This window comes from Mustelus asterias, chromosome 2 (assembly GCF_964213995.1).
Source record: "Mustelus asterias chromosome 2, sMusAst1.hap1.1, whole genome shotgun sequence".
Lineage (NCBI taxonomy): Eukaryota > Metazoa > Chordata > Chondrichthyes > Carcharhiniformes > Triakidae > Mustelus > Mustelus asterias.
In genome coordinates, this window is record NC_135802.1 from 16,022,577 (window position 1) to 16,039,906 (window position 17,330).

At 48.0% G+C, this 17,330-nt stretch overlaps 1 protein-coding gene across 1 annotated transcript in view; it reads right to left on the reverse strand.

The window, feature by feature from the left end:
• LOC144505537 (uncharacterized) overlaps window positions 1-17,330 on the reverse strand; it is a 77,064-nt gene that overhangs the window by 46,567 nt on the left and 13,167 nt on the right. Inside the window, exon 3 of the mRNA XM_078231668.1 lies at window positions 2,077-2,215. Coding sequence (XP_078087794.1) covers window positions 2,077-2,215 — 139 coding nt within the window. The remainder of the gene's footprint in view (window positions 1-2,076; window positions 2,216-17,330) is intronic.

The following is a 17,330-nucleotide window of genomic DNA, read 5'->3' on the forward strand; positions in this document are numbered from 1 at the left end:
CCTCTCTAAACTCTGTGGACAGCAATCATTTGGAGTAATTGGGTGGGATCTTGAGCCCACTGTGTCTGTGCGCAGGAATGGTGCCAGGGACATGAGATCCAGCGAAACCAGGAAATCGTGAATCTTGCTGGCGATGCAATCAGAGGTGTAAACCTGATTCTAATACACTAACATGCATTGTAATTACACACCATATACCCCCCCCCAGGCATCTCTTCAAACCTCGCTGACATCATGTCACGTCAGCACAGTTTATAACAGGGCTCACCCAACGTGAACTTGTTGAGGAGATCACCGCCCGCCCCCCCAGGGGAGTAAAAGTGAGAAAAAACCCCAGGAGAGAGGGGCATGGCCAGGCAGTGCCCTGGCATTGGCCCCGTCACAGGCTGAAGCAGTCCATGTTCAAATGCAATGCGATCCAGACAGAGGTTTCCTCTGGGTGCTCCAGTTTCCTCCCATAGTCCAAAGATGTGCGGGTTAGGTTGATTGGCCATGCTCAAATTGCCCCTTAGTGTCCCGGGATGCGTAGGTTAAAGGGATTAGTAGGGCAAATACGTGGGGTGACGGGGATAGGGCCTGGGCGGGATTGTGGTCGGTGCAAACTCGATGGGCCGAATAGCCTCCTTCTGCACTGCAGAGTTTCTATGATTCTATGAATATCCAGACTTGGGCTGACAACTGGCAAGTAACATTAGCGCCACACAAATGCCAGGCAATGACCATCACCAATAAGAGACACTCTAACCACTGTCCCTTGACATTCAATGGTGTAACCATCACTGAATCCCCCACTGTCAACATTCTTGGGGTTACCATTGACCAGAAACTCAACTGGACTCGCCACATAAACACAGTGGCTACAAGAGCAGGTCAGAGGCTGGGAATACTGTGGCGAGGAACTCACCTCCTGACTCCCCAAAGCCTGTCCACCATCTCCAAGGCACAAGTCAGGAGTGTGATGGAATACTCCCCATTTGCCTGGATGGGTGCAGCTCCAACAACACTCAAGAAGCTTGACACCATCCAGGACAAAGCAGCCCGCTTGATTGGCACCACATCCACAAACATCCACTCCTTCCATCACCGACGCTCAGTAGCAGCAGTGTGTACTATCTATAAGATGCACTGCAGCAATTCACCAAAGATCCTCAGACAGCACCTTCCAAACTCACGACCACTTCCATCTAGAAGGACAAGGGCAGCAGATACATGAGAACACCACCAAGTTCCCCTCCAAGCCACTCACCATCCTGTCTTGGAAATATATCACCGTTCCTTCGCAGTTTCTAGGTCAAAACGTTGGAATTCCCTCCCTAATGGCATTGTTGGTCAACCCACAGCAATGCAGGTAGTTTCCCCTGTGCCACCTTGTCTTCCTGCAATGCCGCCCCGGACTCTCACCAACTTTTATAGATGCACCATAGAAAGCATTCTTTCTGGTTGTATCACAGCTTGGTATGGGCTCCTGCTCTGTCCAAGGCTGCAAAAAACTATAAAGGGTCGTGAATGAAGCCCGGTCCATTACGCAAACCAGCCTCCCATCCATTGACTCTGTCTACATTACCCCCTGCCTCCGCAAAGCAGCCAGCATAATCAAGGACCCCACGCACCCCAGACATTCTCTCTTCCACCTTCTTCCATTGGGAAAAAGATACAAAAGTCTGAGAACACATACCAACCGACTCAAGAACAGCTTCTTCCCTGCTGCCATCAGACTTTTGAATGGACTTACCTTGCATTAAGTTGATCTTTCTCTACACCCTAGCTATGACTGTAACACTACATTCTGCACTCTCTCGTTTCCTTCTCTATGGACGGTATGTTTTGTCTGTATAGCGTGCAAGAAACAATACTTTTCACTGTATGTTAATACATGTGACAATAATAAATCAAATTAAATCAAACTCAATACCCGCCTCCCGGGAGCAGGCTGCCCGGTCAACCCTTTATCTCATCTCCATGAAACATGGCAGTGCGTGAGTTTCACAATTTAACATCTGACCTGACCCCAATTTACCCGTTTTTTTGATGTTAAAATTTGCCCTGATATGTAACAGCCTATCTGCTGACACTCACCGCCACTTGATCTTCAGGAGATTGGCAACATCCGCACAGAGTGGGACGACACCCTTTCGGGAACTTCTGATAACAAACGCCACTGCTTTCGATGCAATTTCTTTATCTTCGTCCCCACCGTCTATTTCTGAACCACTTCCTGGAAGAAAGGATTTTCGGAACAGGAAGGGGGATTAGCAACAATTCGGTCCATACGTGTTCCCGAGAAACGGAATCACCGAGCTACACATCCCCCAGGGGGAACGGGCTTCAAATCTCCTCACCCAATCGGAGTTGGGTCAGGACAGAAAGATTTGCATTCATGAAATGCCTTCCATAACACCCAAGCTTTGTCTCAAAGCACGTGATAGATGATGAAGCACTTCCAAAGCATCAGCACGGTGGCAAACTGGTTAGCACTGCTGACTCACAGCGTCATGGACCCGGGTTCGATTCCCAGCTTGGGTCACTGTCTGTGTGGAGTCTGCACATTCTCCCCATGTCTGCATGGGTTTCCTCCGGGTGCTCCGATTTCCTCCCACAGTCTGAAAGACGTGCTGGTTGAGTGCTAAACTGCCCCTCAGTGTACCCGAACAGGCGCCGGAGTGTGGCGACCAGGGGATTTTCACAGTAACTTTATTGCAATGTTAATGTAAGCCAGCAAGTGACACTAATAAATAAACTTAGGAAAGTGAGGGAGGCATGAAAGATTAATTAAATCCAATGCATGAAAGTGAATTAATATCAGCAGTGATGTGGCCATTAACCTAAAGTGCTTTGCAATCGTATCATTTGGTTTTCCTGTGACCTCTATTCACTGAATTAAGGGGGGGGGGGTCCGATTTTTTTCCCTGAAAACCAGCAAGTTCTGAAATCCGGCCCGGACTCAGTGCCGTGGTTGCCAAATTTGAGGTGCTCTGCCCATATCATTCTGCCGTGCCTGGGCTGCACCCCCTCCTCAGAGGGGTGCTGCCCTGAAGCTCTTCAGGAGAACCTGCATCGACCCAATTCTTCATTGTAGCAACCTGTTCTCACCCACCACACAAGACTGTGCCATCAACAACTGTACACCGTCTGTGAGTACAACGACTCAATTGTGTTCTTAATCCTGTCTTTGAGCACCTGACCAGTTATTCCCAAAATAGTCATAAACCCTGCTCACCACACCTGTAGACGCTGGGAGTTTGGGGCCAGGATTTAACATTGTCATGGTAACTGAGAAACAGAGAGAGAGAGAGGGTGAGAGACAGAACTGGCAAAGCGCATTCTAGAAAATATCTGCTGCTGAAACTATAATCCCACATTCAACAGCTCCAATACTCATAGAATCATAGAATCCCTACAGTGCAGAAGGAGGCCATTCGGCCCAGGAACAAAAAGATATTTATTAACAAGGAAAAACTTTACAGAGGCTGGCAGCCCACTGGCTGCCCCAGTCCCTCCATGTCTTCTCGATGTCTTCTGCCCAAGAGAATACCCCACCCCTGGAGTGATTACCCACACTCATTTCCAACTGGTTTCCCCAAGCCAGGTGACCCTCTTCTGCTGTGTTGCTCTTAAAATGACAATCGCCGCAAAGGGGCGGCACGGTGGCACAGTGGTTAGCACTGCTGCCTCACAGCGCTAGGGACCCAGGTTCAATTCCCGGCTTGGGTGACCATTTGTATGGAGTCTGCATGTTCTCCCTGTGTCTGCATGGGTTTCCTCCAGGGGCTCCGGTTTCCTCCCACACTCCAAAAGACCTGCTGGTTTGGTGCATTGGTCATGCTAAATTCTCTCTTAGTGTATCCGAACAGGCGCTGGAATGTGTGACTAGGGGATTTTCACAGTAACTTCATTGCAGTGTGAATGTAAGCCTACTTAGGACACTAATAAATAAACTTAAATCTTGATTTTGAAATTCCCATCTTTGTTTTCAAATCCCTCCATGATCTTGCTCCTCCCTAATAACTCCTCTCCATCCCCACAATCCTCCAAGATATCTGCGTTCCTCTAATTCTGGCCTCTTACCATAGAATCCTACAGTGCAGAAGGAGGCTATTTGGCCCATCGAGTCTGCACCGACCACAATCCCACCCAGCCCTATCCTCATAACCCCATGCACTTACCTTAGCTAGTCCCCCTGGCACTAAGGGGAAATTTAGCGTGGCCAATCCACCTAACCTGCACATCTTTGCATTGTGGGAGGAAACAGGAGACCCGGAGGAAACCCACACAGACACGGGGAGAATGTGCAAACTCCACACAGACAGTGACCCAAGCCAGGAATTGAACCCGGGTCCCTGGCGCTGTGAGGCAGCAGTGCTAACCATTGTGCCACCGTGCCGCCTCCTGCATTCCTGATTTTAATTGCTCCATCACCAGAGGCTGGGCCTTCAGTTGCCTAGGCCCCAAGCTCTGCAATTCCCTCCCTACATCTCTCCATCTTGCTTTTTTCCTTTAAGCCAGTGGTTCCCAAAGGATGCGGCGCGCCACACTGGTGCAGTGAGAGAGGATGGCAAGTGTAGCGGGAAGATTCAAGGACAATCAAAGAAACATTTAAACATGGATTAGATATTTTTCCAAAGTGATTGTTTTATACTTTCTGGATGTCCCATGATCATGTTATAAACTAGTTGTGTTCTATGTTATGAATCAAGCACTGCTAGGAGTGTTTTTTTGTGTTTTTAAATGTATTTTTTATCACTAAAAAATTCGGTGTGGAGCGAGCAAATTTTTATTCCGAAAGTGCGGCCCAGTGAAAAAAGTTTGGGACTTTTCTGGAGTTCGAGTCCTGGCTTGGGTAACTGTGTGGAGTTTGTACGTTCTTCCCGTGTCTCCATGGGTTTCCTCCGGGTGCTCCGGTTTCCTCCCACAGTCTGAATAATGTGCTGGTTAGGTGCATTGGCCATGCTAAATTCTCCCTCTGTGTACAAAAACAGGTGCCGGAGAGTGGCGACTAGGGGATTTTCACAGTAACTTCATTGCAGTGTTAATGTAAGCCAACTTGTGACAAATAAATAAATGTTAAACTTATGTTAGATAAGAACATAAGAACCAGGAGCAGGAGTAGGCCATCTGGCCCTTTGAGCCTGCTCTGCCATTCAATAAGATCATGGCTGATCTTTTCGTGGATTCAGCTCCACTTATCCACCCGCTCACCATAACCCTTAATTCCTTTACTGTTAGAAAATGTATCTATCCTTGCCTTAAAAACATTCAATGAGGTAGCCTCAACTGCTTCACTGAGCAGGGAATTCCACAGATTCACAACCCTTTGTGTGAAGAAGTTCCTCCTCAACTCAATCCTAAATCTGCTCCCCCTTATTTTGAGGCCATGCCCCCTAGTTTTAGTTTCACCTGCCAGTGGAAACAACTTCCGTGCCTCTATCTTATCTACTTCCTTCATAAACTTATATGTTTCTATAAGATCTCCCCTCATTCTTCTGAATTCCAATGAGTATAGTCCCAGCCTACTCAGTCTCTCCTCATAAGCCAATCTTCTCAATTCCAGAATCACCCTAGTGAATCTCCTCTGTACCCCTTTCCTGTGCCAATATATCCTTTCTCAAGTGAGACCAAAACGGTACACGGTACTCCAGGTGTGGCCTCACCAGCACCTTATACAGCTGCAACATAACCTCGCTGTTTTTAAACTCCATCCCTCTAGCAATGAAGGACAAAATTCCATTTGCCTCCTTAATTACCTGCTACACCTGCAAACCAACTCCTTGAGATTCCTGCACAAGGACACCCAGGTCCCTCTGCACAGCAGCATGCTGCAATTTTTTACCATTTAAATAATAGTCCATTTTGCTGTTATTCCTACCAAAATGGATGACCTCACATTTACCAACATTGTACTCCATCTGCCAGACCCTTGCCCACTCACTTAGACTATCTATATCCCTTTGCAGACGTTCACTTGTCACCTCTGTTTTTTTATCTGGGATGAGCTGAGATATTGTACACTACTGAGAGAATCGCCCACATTATTAAACATGACTGGACCATTAACTTCACTGGTTTCCCCCAAAGATTTTGATTGGAAGCCCCTCAAGCCTGCTCCACCAATCAATAAGATCCAGGCAAGAATAAAAAAGGAAGAATAAAAAAGAAGCATCTAAATGGTGGGAAATTGTAGAGCTCTGAGGTGCAGAGGGATCTGGGTGTCCTAGTGCATGACTCACAAAAGGCTGGTATACAGATTCAGCAAGCAATTTAGAAAGTTAATAGAATGTTACCACTTATTGTGAGAGAAACTGAACACAAAAGTAGGGAGGTTATGTTTCAGTTGTACAGGGCACTGGTGAGACCACATCTGGAGTGTTGTCTACAGTATTGGTCACTTTATTCAAGGAAAGATATAAGTATGTTGGAAACACTTCAGAGAAAATTTACTAAAGTTGACTTATTAGACAGAAGTAGCTTACATTAACACTGCAATGAAGTTATTGTGAAAACCCCCTAGTCGCCACACTCCAGCACCTGTTCGGGTACACTGAGGGAGAATTTAGCACGGCCAGTGCACCTAACCAGCTCGTCTTTCGGATTGTGGGAGGAAACCGGAGCACCTGGAGGAAACCCACGCAGACATGGGGAGAATCTAGAACTAGCGGTCACTGTCTAAAAATAAGGGGTCGCTCATTTAAGACAGAGATGAGGCGAAATTTCTTCTCTCAGGGGATCATGAGCCTTTGGAACTCTCTTCCTGAAAAAGATGTGAAAGAATGTGGAGTCTTTGAATATTTTTAAAACAGAGGTGCATAGATTATAGGAAAGCAAAGAGGGGTGATAGGTTATCAGGAGAGGCGGAATGCAAATCTGAGGTTAACTTTCAGATCGGCCATGATCTTATTGAATGGCGGAGCAGGCTCGAGGGGCAGAATGACCCACTCATGCTCCTTGTTCTTGTGTTCAGAGTTGATCTCCTGCCTCAGCTCCACTTTCCTGTCTGCTATTCATGGCCCTTGATTCCCTAAGAGACCCAAAAATCTGTCTCCCTCAGCCTTCAATATATTTAATGATGGAGCATCCACAACCCTCTGGGTAGAAAATTCCAAAAATTCACAACCCTCTGAGTGAAGGAATTCCTCTTCATCTCAGTGCTAAAATGAACATTCCTCTTATCCCAAAGCCTTGCTGCTGCGTTCCAGATTCCAGAGGGCCCAGGGTTGTTCCCTAGTTTGAGAGGGTCTGGGGTTGTTTCCCCGGTTTGAGAGGGTCTGGGGTTGTTTCCCCGGTTTGAGAGGGTCCGGGGTTGTTTCCCCAGTTTGAGAGGGTCCGGGGTTGTTTCCCCGGTTTGAGAGGGTCTGGGGTTGTTTCCCCGGTTTGAGGGGGTTTGGGGTTGTTTCCCCGGTTTGAGGGGGTCCGGGGTTGTTTCCCCGGCTTGAGAGGGTCCGGGGTTGTTCCCCCGGTTCGAGGGGGTTTGGGGTTGTTTCCCCGGTTCGAGGGGGTTTGGGGTTGTTTCCCCGGTTCGAGGGGGTTTGGGGTTGTTTCCCCGGTTTGAGAGGGTCCGGGGTTGTTTCCCAGGTTTGAGAGGGTTTGGGGTTGTTTCCCCGGTTTGAGAGGGAGCGGGGTTGTTCCCCAGTTTGAGGGGGTCAGGGATTGTTTGCCCAGTTTGAGGGGGTCCGGGGTTGTTTGCCCAGTTTGAGGGGGTCCGGGGTTGTTTGCCCAGTTTGAGGGGGTCCGGGGTTTTTTGCCCAGTTTGAGAGGGTCTGGGGTTGTTTCCCCGGTTGGAGAGGATTTGGGGTTGTTTCCCCGGTTTGAGGGGGTCCGGGGTTGTTTCCCCGGTTTGAGGGGGTCCAGAGTTGGTTCCCCGGATTGAGAGGGTCCGGGGTTGTTCCCCCGGTTTGAGAGGGTCCGGGGTTGTTTCCCCGGTTTGAGAGGGTCCGGGGTTGGTTCCCCGGTTTGAGAGGTCCAGGATTGTTTCCCCAGTTTGAGACGGTCTGGGGTTGATTCCCCGGTTTGAGGGGGTCCGGGGTTGTTTCCCCGGTTTGAGAGGGTCCGGGGTTGTTTCCCCGGTTTGAGAGAGTCCGGGGTTGGTTCCCCGGTTTGAGGGGGTTTGGGGTTGTTTCCCCGGCTTGGGAGGGTCTGGGGGGTTGTTTCCCCGGTTTGAGGGGGTCCGGGATTGTTTCCCCGGTTTGAGGAGGTTTGGGGTTGTTTCCCCAGTTTGAAAGGTCCGGGGTTGGTTCCCCGGTTTGAGGGGGTTTGGGGTTGTTTCCCCGGTTTGAAAGGTCCGGGGTTGTTTCCCCGGTTTGAGTGGATCTGCGGTTGTTTCCCCGGTTTGAGTGGATCTGCGGTTGTTTCCCCGGACCTTCTCAAACCCCCTTCAGAAAGGAGTGTATTCACCTTTTTTGTTTTTAGTGTGCGGTTTTCGAAGTTTGTATTTTGTACGAGGAAGGAGATCCAAGGGGCAATTATACCATTCCCACCATGGTTAACTAACTCCAACACAAGCCAGGAATTGTCTCTGGGAGTCTGTACAGCTGAGTACAGTAACGGTGCCCCAATCTATTAAGACACAGCTTGCAATGGCTCATCATCAGTCACGGTCCCCAGACCCTTTACATTTTCCATTCCTATTATTTTTGTTTCTTTCAAGTAATCGGCTTATCCTGAACTTCCTCACTTTGATGTTTAACACTGAAACCACCAACTTAAGCATTTACAATGGAAATATTGTGAGTGTAAAACTGCCTGTAACAAGGTAATTGCAACGGGTTGTGCAGATTAGTGTTTGAAGTCTCTCTCTCCCAACTCCATTGCCATCTTGTTTATTAGAATAAAACTCCAGATTGTGACACCACCAATCACAGCTACAATGGCGATGACTGGATAAATTTCCAATCAATCAGCCCCGCTCACCTCCTGTTGGAAGGCCAGGGCTAGTTCAGGCAAATATCATTGATGTGTTTACGATAAAGCTGGATAAACACAGAGCCAGGAGGATGTGCTGATAGGGTTAGGTGATGTAGAGATGGGAGGTGGTTTGGCTGGGCCTGGTGGGTTCAATGGCCTAATTCTGTGCGATTCCACATAATAACCACCACTTTTCAAATACACTCCGATGTGGTGTACATGGACTCCTGAAAGGCACACAATAGACTTGTGAGAAATGCTAGAGCTCATGGAACAAAAGGGACTCTCGGAACATGGATACAAAATTGGCTGGGTAATAGGATGCAGAGAGTAATGGTTCATAGATATTTTTCAGGCTGGTGGAAGTTTTCCAGTGGTGTTCCCAGTATTGGGATTCTTGCTTTTCCTGATATATATATATTAATGATAGCGATCTTGGTGTGCAGGGGACAATTTTAAAATTTGCCAATGATACAAAACTTGGAAGCATTGCAAACTGTGAGGAGGATAGTGTAGGACTTCAAAGGGACATCGAGAAGTTGCTGGAGTGGGCAGATAGGTGGCAGATGAAGTTCAATGCGGAGAAGAGTAAGGTGATGCATTTTGGTAGGAAGAACATGGAGAGACAATGTAAAATCATAGAATCCTACAATGTAGAAGGAGGCTATTCGGCCCATCGAGTCTGCACAATCTACAATCCCACCCAGGCCCTATTCCCATAACCTTATGTATTTACCCTAGCTAGTCCCCCTGACACTAAGGGGAAATTTAACATGGCCAATCCACCTAACCCGCACATCTTTGGACTGTGGGAGGAAACCGGAGCACCCGGAGGAAACCCACGCAGATACAGGGAGAACGTGCAGACTCCACACAGACAGTGACCCAAGCCAGGAATCGAACCGGGGTCCCTGGCGCTGTGAGGCAGCAAAGCTGACCATTGTGCCACCGTGCCGTCCTATGGGATGTACAATTCTATAAAGGGGTGCAGGAGCAGAGGGACCTGGGTGTTTCTGTGCATAAATCATCAAAGGTAGCAGGACAGGTGGAGAGAACAGTCAATGAAGAAGACAATATCCTAGACTTTATTAACAGGAGCATAGAGTATATTAGCAAGGAGATTATGCTGAACCTACACAAGACACTAGTTAGACCTCAGCTGGAATACCGTGTACAGTCTGGGCCTCACACTAAAGGAAGGATGTGAACGCATTGGAGAGAGTGCAAGAGAGATTTAGAAGAATGGTTACAGGGATGAGAAACTTCAGTTATGAGGATAGACTGGAGAGATTGGGACTGTTCTCCTTGGAGAGAAGGCGGCTAAGAGGAGACTTGATCGAGGTTTTTAAATTCATGAAGGGGCTGAACAGAGTAGAGAGGGAGAAACTGTTCCTGCTCAAAAACAGATCAAGAATGAGAGGGCAGAAATTTAAGCTGACTTGTAAAATGTGATGTGAGAAAGATCTTTTTCACACAGCGGTCTGGGATGCTCTGTCTGGCAGTATGGTGGAGGCAGGTTCAATCGAGGCATTCAAGAAGGCATTAGAGTATTATTCCGTTGGAACAATGTGCAGGAGTACGGGGAAAAGACAGGGGCTAAGTCAGAAAGCACATTTGGAGACCGGGATAGGCACAATGGGCCAAATGGCCATCTGCGCCATAACAATTCTGTGATCCTGTGAAACTGGAGAAAGTTGCGAGTTCAGGGCTGGGAACAAGGAAGGAAATTTGAGCAAAGTGAGCTAGTGAAAGGGAGCAACACAGCAAAGACAGCACATCAGACGGTCCCAGTCTTATCCCTTCATGTCTGTGTCCCTTATACTTCAGGGAGCAAGTTTCCTTATCAATAACTATTGTAAGGATATCAAATACATGCATCATGATATAAACATTTTCCACACTTATAATTTTCCCCACGCATAGAAAACACTTCCTCCCTTCAAACACATTCCACATAAAACATTTCTTCCATAATCACCCAGTTTCCCCCTTAAATCTTGCTGCCTCTGTTCCTTATACAATCATTAATATGAAAGGAGCCACAGCAGCTCCCAAAAACCCTTTCACACCTCACTGTGCTCTTTTGTTGCAAGTTCCTACTATTCACAAGATATCATCACCCTGCAGAGGTGTTGATGGATTGTCTTGTTTCAGCTATTCACACTGTCTTCCGTATATCCTGTAGCAGCAGCACCTTCCTGCTACACACTGATCCCTGACATCTCACTAGCTTAATAACAATTCCCATCACATGCAGAACTAATTGAGACAGTAGAAGCTTGTTCCAGACCCTTCTTCTTTCTCCAGTCCATTTGTCGGGGCTTACTGCTAACCGTCAATAATAATACTGCATTATACTGGGTGTACCTTCCACACTTCATAAACTTGAACTCATCCAAAGCTCTGCTGCTCCCGACGCCCCATTCGTCCATCACCCCTGTACTTGCAGATCTACATTAGCCGCAAGCCTGTTGTGTGGGCGGCCCGGTGGCACAGTGGTTAGCACTGCTGCCCCACAGTGCCAGAGACCTAGGTTCGATTCCCAGCTTGGGTAACTGTGTGGAGTCTGCACGTTCTCCCTGTGTTTGCGTGGGTTTCCTCCGGGTGCTCCGGTTTCCTCTCACGGTCCAAAGGATGTGCTGGCTAGGTGCATTGGCCTTGCTAAATTCTCCCTCAGGTGTACCCGAACAGGCGTCGGAGTACGGCAACTAGGGGATTTTCACAGTAACTTCATTGCGCTGTTAATATAAGCCTACTTGTAACACTAATAAATAAACTTTACTTTGAAACGGATGTGTTGCTGAATGGGAACCATTGGGGTTAGTATGCACATGAGAGAACAGGACCTGATGCAAGTCAGAACATGGGCAGCAAGGTTTACAGAGGGGAGCGGGAAGGAAGTCGACTAAGAAAGCACTGGAGTAGTTGGATTTGGAGGTAGTGAAGGCATGGATGAGGGTTTTAGCAGCGGGGGGCTGGGGTAGGGGAGGAGGCGGGGCAATGTTACAGGGGTGAGAGTAGATGACCGAGAAGATATGTGCTTGAAAACTCAGTTCAGGGTCAAATAAGCATTTGTACCAAAAACATTCAAAACAATCACTTGGCTAAGATACTGGAGAAGGGACTCAGTCATCTGAAGTCACTTCACAAGGATGCAGCAAGAAGTCTCACAACATCAGGTTAAAGTCCAACAGGTTTATTTGGAATCACGAGCTTTCGGAGCGCTGCTCCTTCATCAGATCTGATGTGTGCGCGGCACGGTGGCACAGTGGTTACCACTGCTGCCTCACAGCGCCAGGGACCTGGGCTCGATTCCCGGCTTGGGTCACTGTCTGTGTGGAGTCTGCACGTTCTCTCCGTGTCTGCGTGGGTTTCCACCGGGTGCTCCGGTTTTCTCCCACAATCTGAAAGATGTGCTGGTTAGGTGCATTGACCCGAACAGGTGCCAGAGTGTGGCGACTAGGGGAATTTCACAGTAATTTCATTGCAGTGTTAATGTAAACCTTACTTGTGACTAATACATAAACTTTACTTTAAACTTTACTTTAGGTGAGTGGGCCTTCCCTGCTCCATTCACCTGATAAAGGAGCAGCGCTCCGAAAGCTCGTGATTCCAAATAAACCTATTGGACTTTAACTTAGTGTTGTAAGACTTCTTACTGTGCCCACCCCAGTCCAACGCCAGCATCTCCACTTCACAAGGATGATTAGTGTCTTAACAGACTCCCCACTTCCAGCTGCCTCAGAAAAGCAGCCAGCATAATCAAGGACATCACGCACCCCGGACATTCTCTCTTCCACCTTCTTCCATTGGGAAAAAGATACAAAAGTCTGAGGACACGTACCAACCGACTCAAGAACAGCTTCTTTTCTGCTGCCATCAGACTTTGAATGGACCTACCTCATATTAAGTTGATCTTTCGCTACACCCTAGCTCTGACTGTAACACTACATTCTGCACTCTCTCCTTTCCTTCTCTATGAACGGTATGCTCTGTCTGTATAGTGCGCAACAAACAATACATTTCACTGTATCCCAATACATGTGACAATAATAAATCAAATCAAATCAAAAAATGTGGCCCGTTCTATGTAATCTCCTAGACTGGTTTTAATCACCTGAAAAGTTGGGGAGCAGTTTGCAAGAGATGTCTTTCTCTTATTGACAATGGGTGGTTTCTCTTTTAGTACACGTAACCATAAAATCATGAAATAGAATCCCTCTAGTGCAGAAGGAGGCCATTTGGCCCATTGTGTCTGCACCGACTCAGCATCTTGCCCCACCCCTCCCTCTGCCTGCCTGATCCCCAAAACCCCTAATCCACTCTCAGGACACTAAGGCCAGAATCTTACCACCATTCACAGCACCGATGGGATTTTCCCATTCCCGCCACAGTGAACAGAGATTTGGCTGGCCGCCAAATTCTCCGAAACCGCTGCAGCAGGCACGCGGTGTGGGTGGCAGGTAGGGGGCAATTTAGCACGGCTAATCCACCCAACCTGCACATCTTTGGACTGTGGGAGGAAACCGGAGCAACTAGAGGAAACCCACGCAGACACGAGGAGAACGTGCAGACTCAGCACAGACAGTCACCCAAGGCCAGAATCAACTTTGGGTCCCTGGCGCTGTGAGGCAGCAATGCTAACCACTGTCCCACTGTGCCAGGTTAGGCAGGGGCTTGGGGGGGGGGGGGGGGGGGGCGGGGTCGGTGGGGGGGCGGGGGGGGCGGCAATTGTGGGGACAGCGTTTTGGGGGTGTGAGGAAGGAGGTGGAGGAGGTGTGGATGGATGGGAGGAGGCGGTGGGGGGGGATGAGAAGTGTTCAGTCAGGATTCTCCTAGCATCATCCGGCTTGGGTCACTGTCTCTGCGGAGTTTGCACTTTCTCCCCATGTCTGCATGGGTTTCCTCCCACAGTCCAAAGATGTGCAGGTTAGGTGGATTGGCCATACTAAAATGCCCCTTAGTGTCAGAGGCATTAGCAGAGTAAATGAGGGTTACAGGAATAGGGCTTGTGTGGGATTGCGGTCGGTACAGACTCAATGGGCCGAATGACCTCCTTCTGTACTGTCGGGATTCTATGATGATCATGAAATGTGGGGCAGGCTGGTCTTTTCTGGTCTCTCAATTTTGTAATTCTTTCAAGAAGTGTGGGAAGGGGTGGGTGGTAGAACTGATGTAGGAAAAAGAAGAGAGAAGAACAAATAAAAATACCTCTCGTGCTTGGAGCTGACATTTAACTTGATCTGCACCTGGGCTTGCGAAGGATCTAAACTCAAGTTAACTGCAGCCCTGCAAGTTTGCCAAACAAATCTTGTGGCCTTGGTTCTGGGCAATGATCCATATTTAATAGGGCAGATCACAGCACATTGTACACATTTAGAGGCACAGTGATGCACACAATCACTGGAGCTGAACCAGGCACCTCAGCTTCAGGTGCTGGGGCCAGCAGGGTAACCTCACACCAATGCTGGCACAATGCACGAAGCCAGCTTTTTAAACACTCCATTTGAACGTCTGAAGGCATTCCCGGGAGCTCGGCCTTTAGGATTCCAGGGTTAACAAAGCACCAACAGGTTGGCACTCAGCCCGTCCAGCCTGTCTGCAATCCCCGTTCTGGTTAGCAGAGTATTCTGCGGGTGTGTGTGCGTGTGCGTGTGTGCGTGTGAGCGTGTGTGTGTGTGAGCGTGTGTGTGCGCGTGTGTGTGCGTGCATGTGTGTGTGTGTGCGTGTGTGTGCATGTGTGTGTGCGTGTGCGTGCGTAGTGCACATTTCTGCTTCTTGTCAACTTTACACTGGGACTGAAAAAAGAGGCACGGGGAGCACAGGGACAAAGCACATTGTGTAGAAGACAGATCAGTCGCTCAGGAGCCCCTCGTATGTAGGTAACATTCTCATTTCTACATCAGAAGTGACTTTACAGCTTTCACAAGTGCGGCACGATGGCACAGTGTTTAGCGCTGCTGCCTCACAGCGCCAGGGACCCAGGTTCGATTCCCGGCTTAGGTCACTGTCTATGCAGAGTCTGCGCGTTCTCCCTGTGTCTGCATGGGTTTCCTCCGGGTGCTCCAGTTTCATCCCACAGTCCAAAGATGTGCTGTTTAGATGGATTGGCCATGCTAAATTGCCCCTTAGTGTTAGGGGGACTAGCTAGGGTAAATGCATGGGGTTATGGGGATAGGCCTGAGTGGGATCGTGATCAGTGCAGACTCGATGGGCTGAATGGCCTCCTTCTACTCTGTAGGATTCTATGATTCTATGATTCTAAAATCAAGTCTGGTGCTCCCTAGCACAATGCTGAGGGAGTGCTACACTGTTGAAGTGGCCTTTTTAAAAATTATTCATTTAAGGGATTACTGGTGAGGCCAGCATTTATTGCTCATCACTTGTTCTCCTTGAGATGGTGATGGTGAGCTGCCTTCTTGAACCGCTACAATCCATGAGGTGTAGGTGCACCCACAGTGCAGTTAGGGAGGGAATTCCAGGATTTTGACACAGTGACCGTGAAGGAACGGCGATACATTTCCAAGTCAGGATGGTGAGTGGCTTAGAACATAAGAACTAGGAGCAGGAGTAGGCCATCTGGCCCCTCGAGCCTGCTCTGCCATTCAATCAGATCATGGCTGATCTTTTTGTGGACTCAGCTCCACTTACCCGCCCACTTACCATAACCCTTAATTCCTTGACTGTTCAAAAATTTATCTATCCCTTGCTTTAAAAACATTCAATGAGGTAGCCTCAACTGCTTCACTGGGCAGGGAATTCCACAGATTCACAACCCTTTGTGTGAAGAAGTTCCTCCTCAACTCAGTCCTAAATCTGCTTCCCCTTATTTTGAGGCTATGCCCGCTAGTTCTTGTTTCACCTCCCAGTGGAAACAACTTCCCTGCTTCTATCTTATCTACTCCCTTCATAATCTTATATGCTTCTATAAGATCTCCCCTCATTCTTCTGAATTCCAATGAGTATAGCCCCAGTCTACCTAGTCTCTCCTCATAAGCCAACCCTCTCAACTCTGGAATCAACCTCGTGAATCTCCTCTGCACCCGCTCCAGTGCCAGTATATCCTTTTTCAAGTAAGGAGACCAAAACTGTACACAGTACTCCACGTGTGGCCTCACCAGCACCTTATACAGCTGCAACATAACCTCGCTGTTTTTAAACTCCATCCCTCTAGCAATGAAGGACAAAATTCCATTTGCCTTTTAATTGCCTGCTGTACCTGCAAACCAACTCCTTGAGATTCCTACACAAGGACACCCAGGTCCCTCTGCACAGCAGCATGCTGCAATTTTTTACCATTTAAATAATACCATTTAAATTGCTGTTATTCCTACCAAAATGGATGACCTCACAGTTACCAACATTGTACTCCATCTGCCAGACCCTCGCCCATTCACTTAGATTATCTGTATCCTTTTGCAGACTTTCAGCGTCCTCTGCACACTTTGCTCTTCCACCCATCTTAGTGTCATCTGCGAATTTTGATACACTACACTTGGTCCCCAACTCCAAATCATCGATGTAAATCATAAACAATTGCGGTCCCAACACTGATCCCTGAGGCACACCACTAGTCACTGATCGCCAACCAGGAAAACACCCATTTACCCCCACACTTTGCTTTCTGTTAGTTAACCAATCCTCTATCCATGCTAATACATTACCCGTAACACTGTGCACCTTTATCTTATGTAGCAATCTTTGGTGCGGCACCTTGTCAAATGCCTTCTGGAAATCCAGATACACCACATCCACAGGTTCCCCATTGTCCACTGCACATGTAATGTTCTCAAAGAATTCCACCAAATTAGTCAAACCTGTGTAGACCAGGGAGTGGCGCAGGCTTGGAGGGCCGAAGGGCCTGTTCCTGTGCTGTATTGTTCTTTGTTCTTTGCCCTTCATGAACCCATGCTGTATCTTCCCAATGGGACAATTTATATCCAGATGTCTCGCTATTTCTTTCTTGATGATAGATTCAAGCATTTTCCCTACTACAGAAGTTAAGCTGACCGACCGATAGTTACCCACCTTTTGTCTACCTCCTTTTTTAAACAGTGGTGTCACATTTGCTGTTTTCCAATCTGCGGGAACCACCGCAGAGTCCAGCGAATTTTGGTAAATTACCACTAGTGCATTTGCTATTTCTCCCGCCGTCTCTTTTAGTACCTGGGATGCATTCCATCAGGACCAGGAGACTTGTCTACCTTTAGCCCCATTAGCTTGCCCAACACTCCCTCTTTCGTGATAATGATAGTTTCTAGGTTCTCACCTGCCATAGCCTTCCTGTCATCAATTTTTGGCATGTTATTTGTGTCTTCCACTGTGAAGACTGACACAAAATACCTGACACAAAATACCTCAGCCATGTCCTCATTTCCAGTTATTACATCCCCCTTCTCGTCCTCTAAAGGACCTGGAGGGTAACTTCCAGGTGG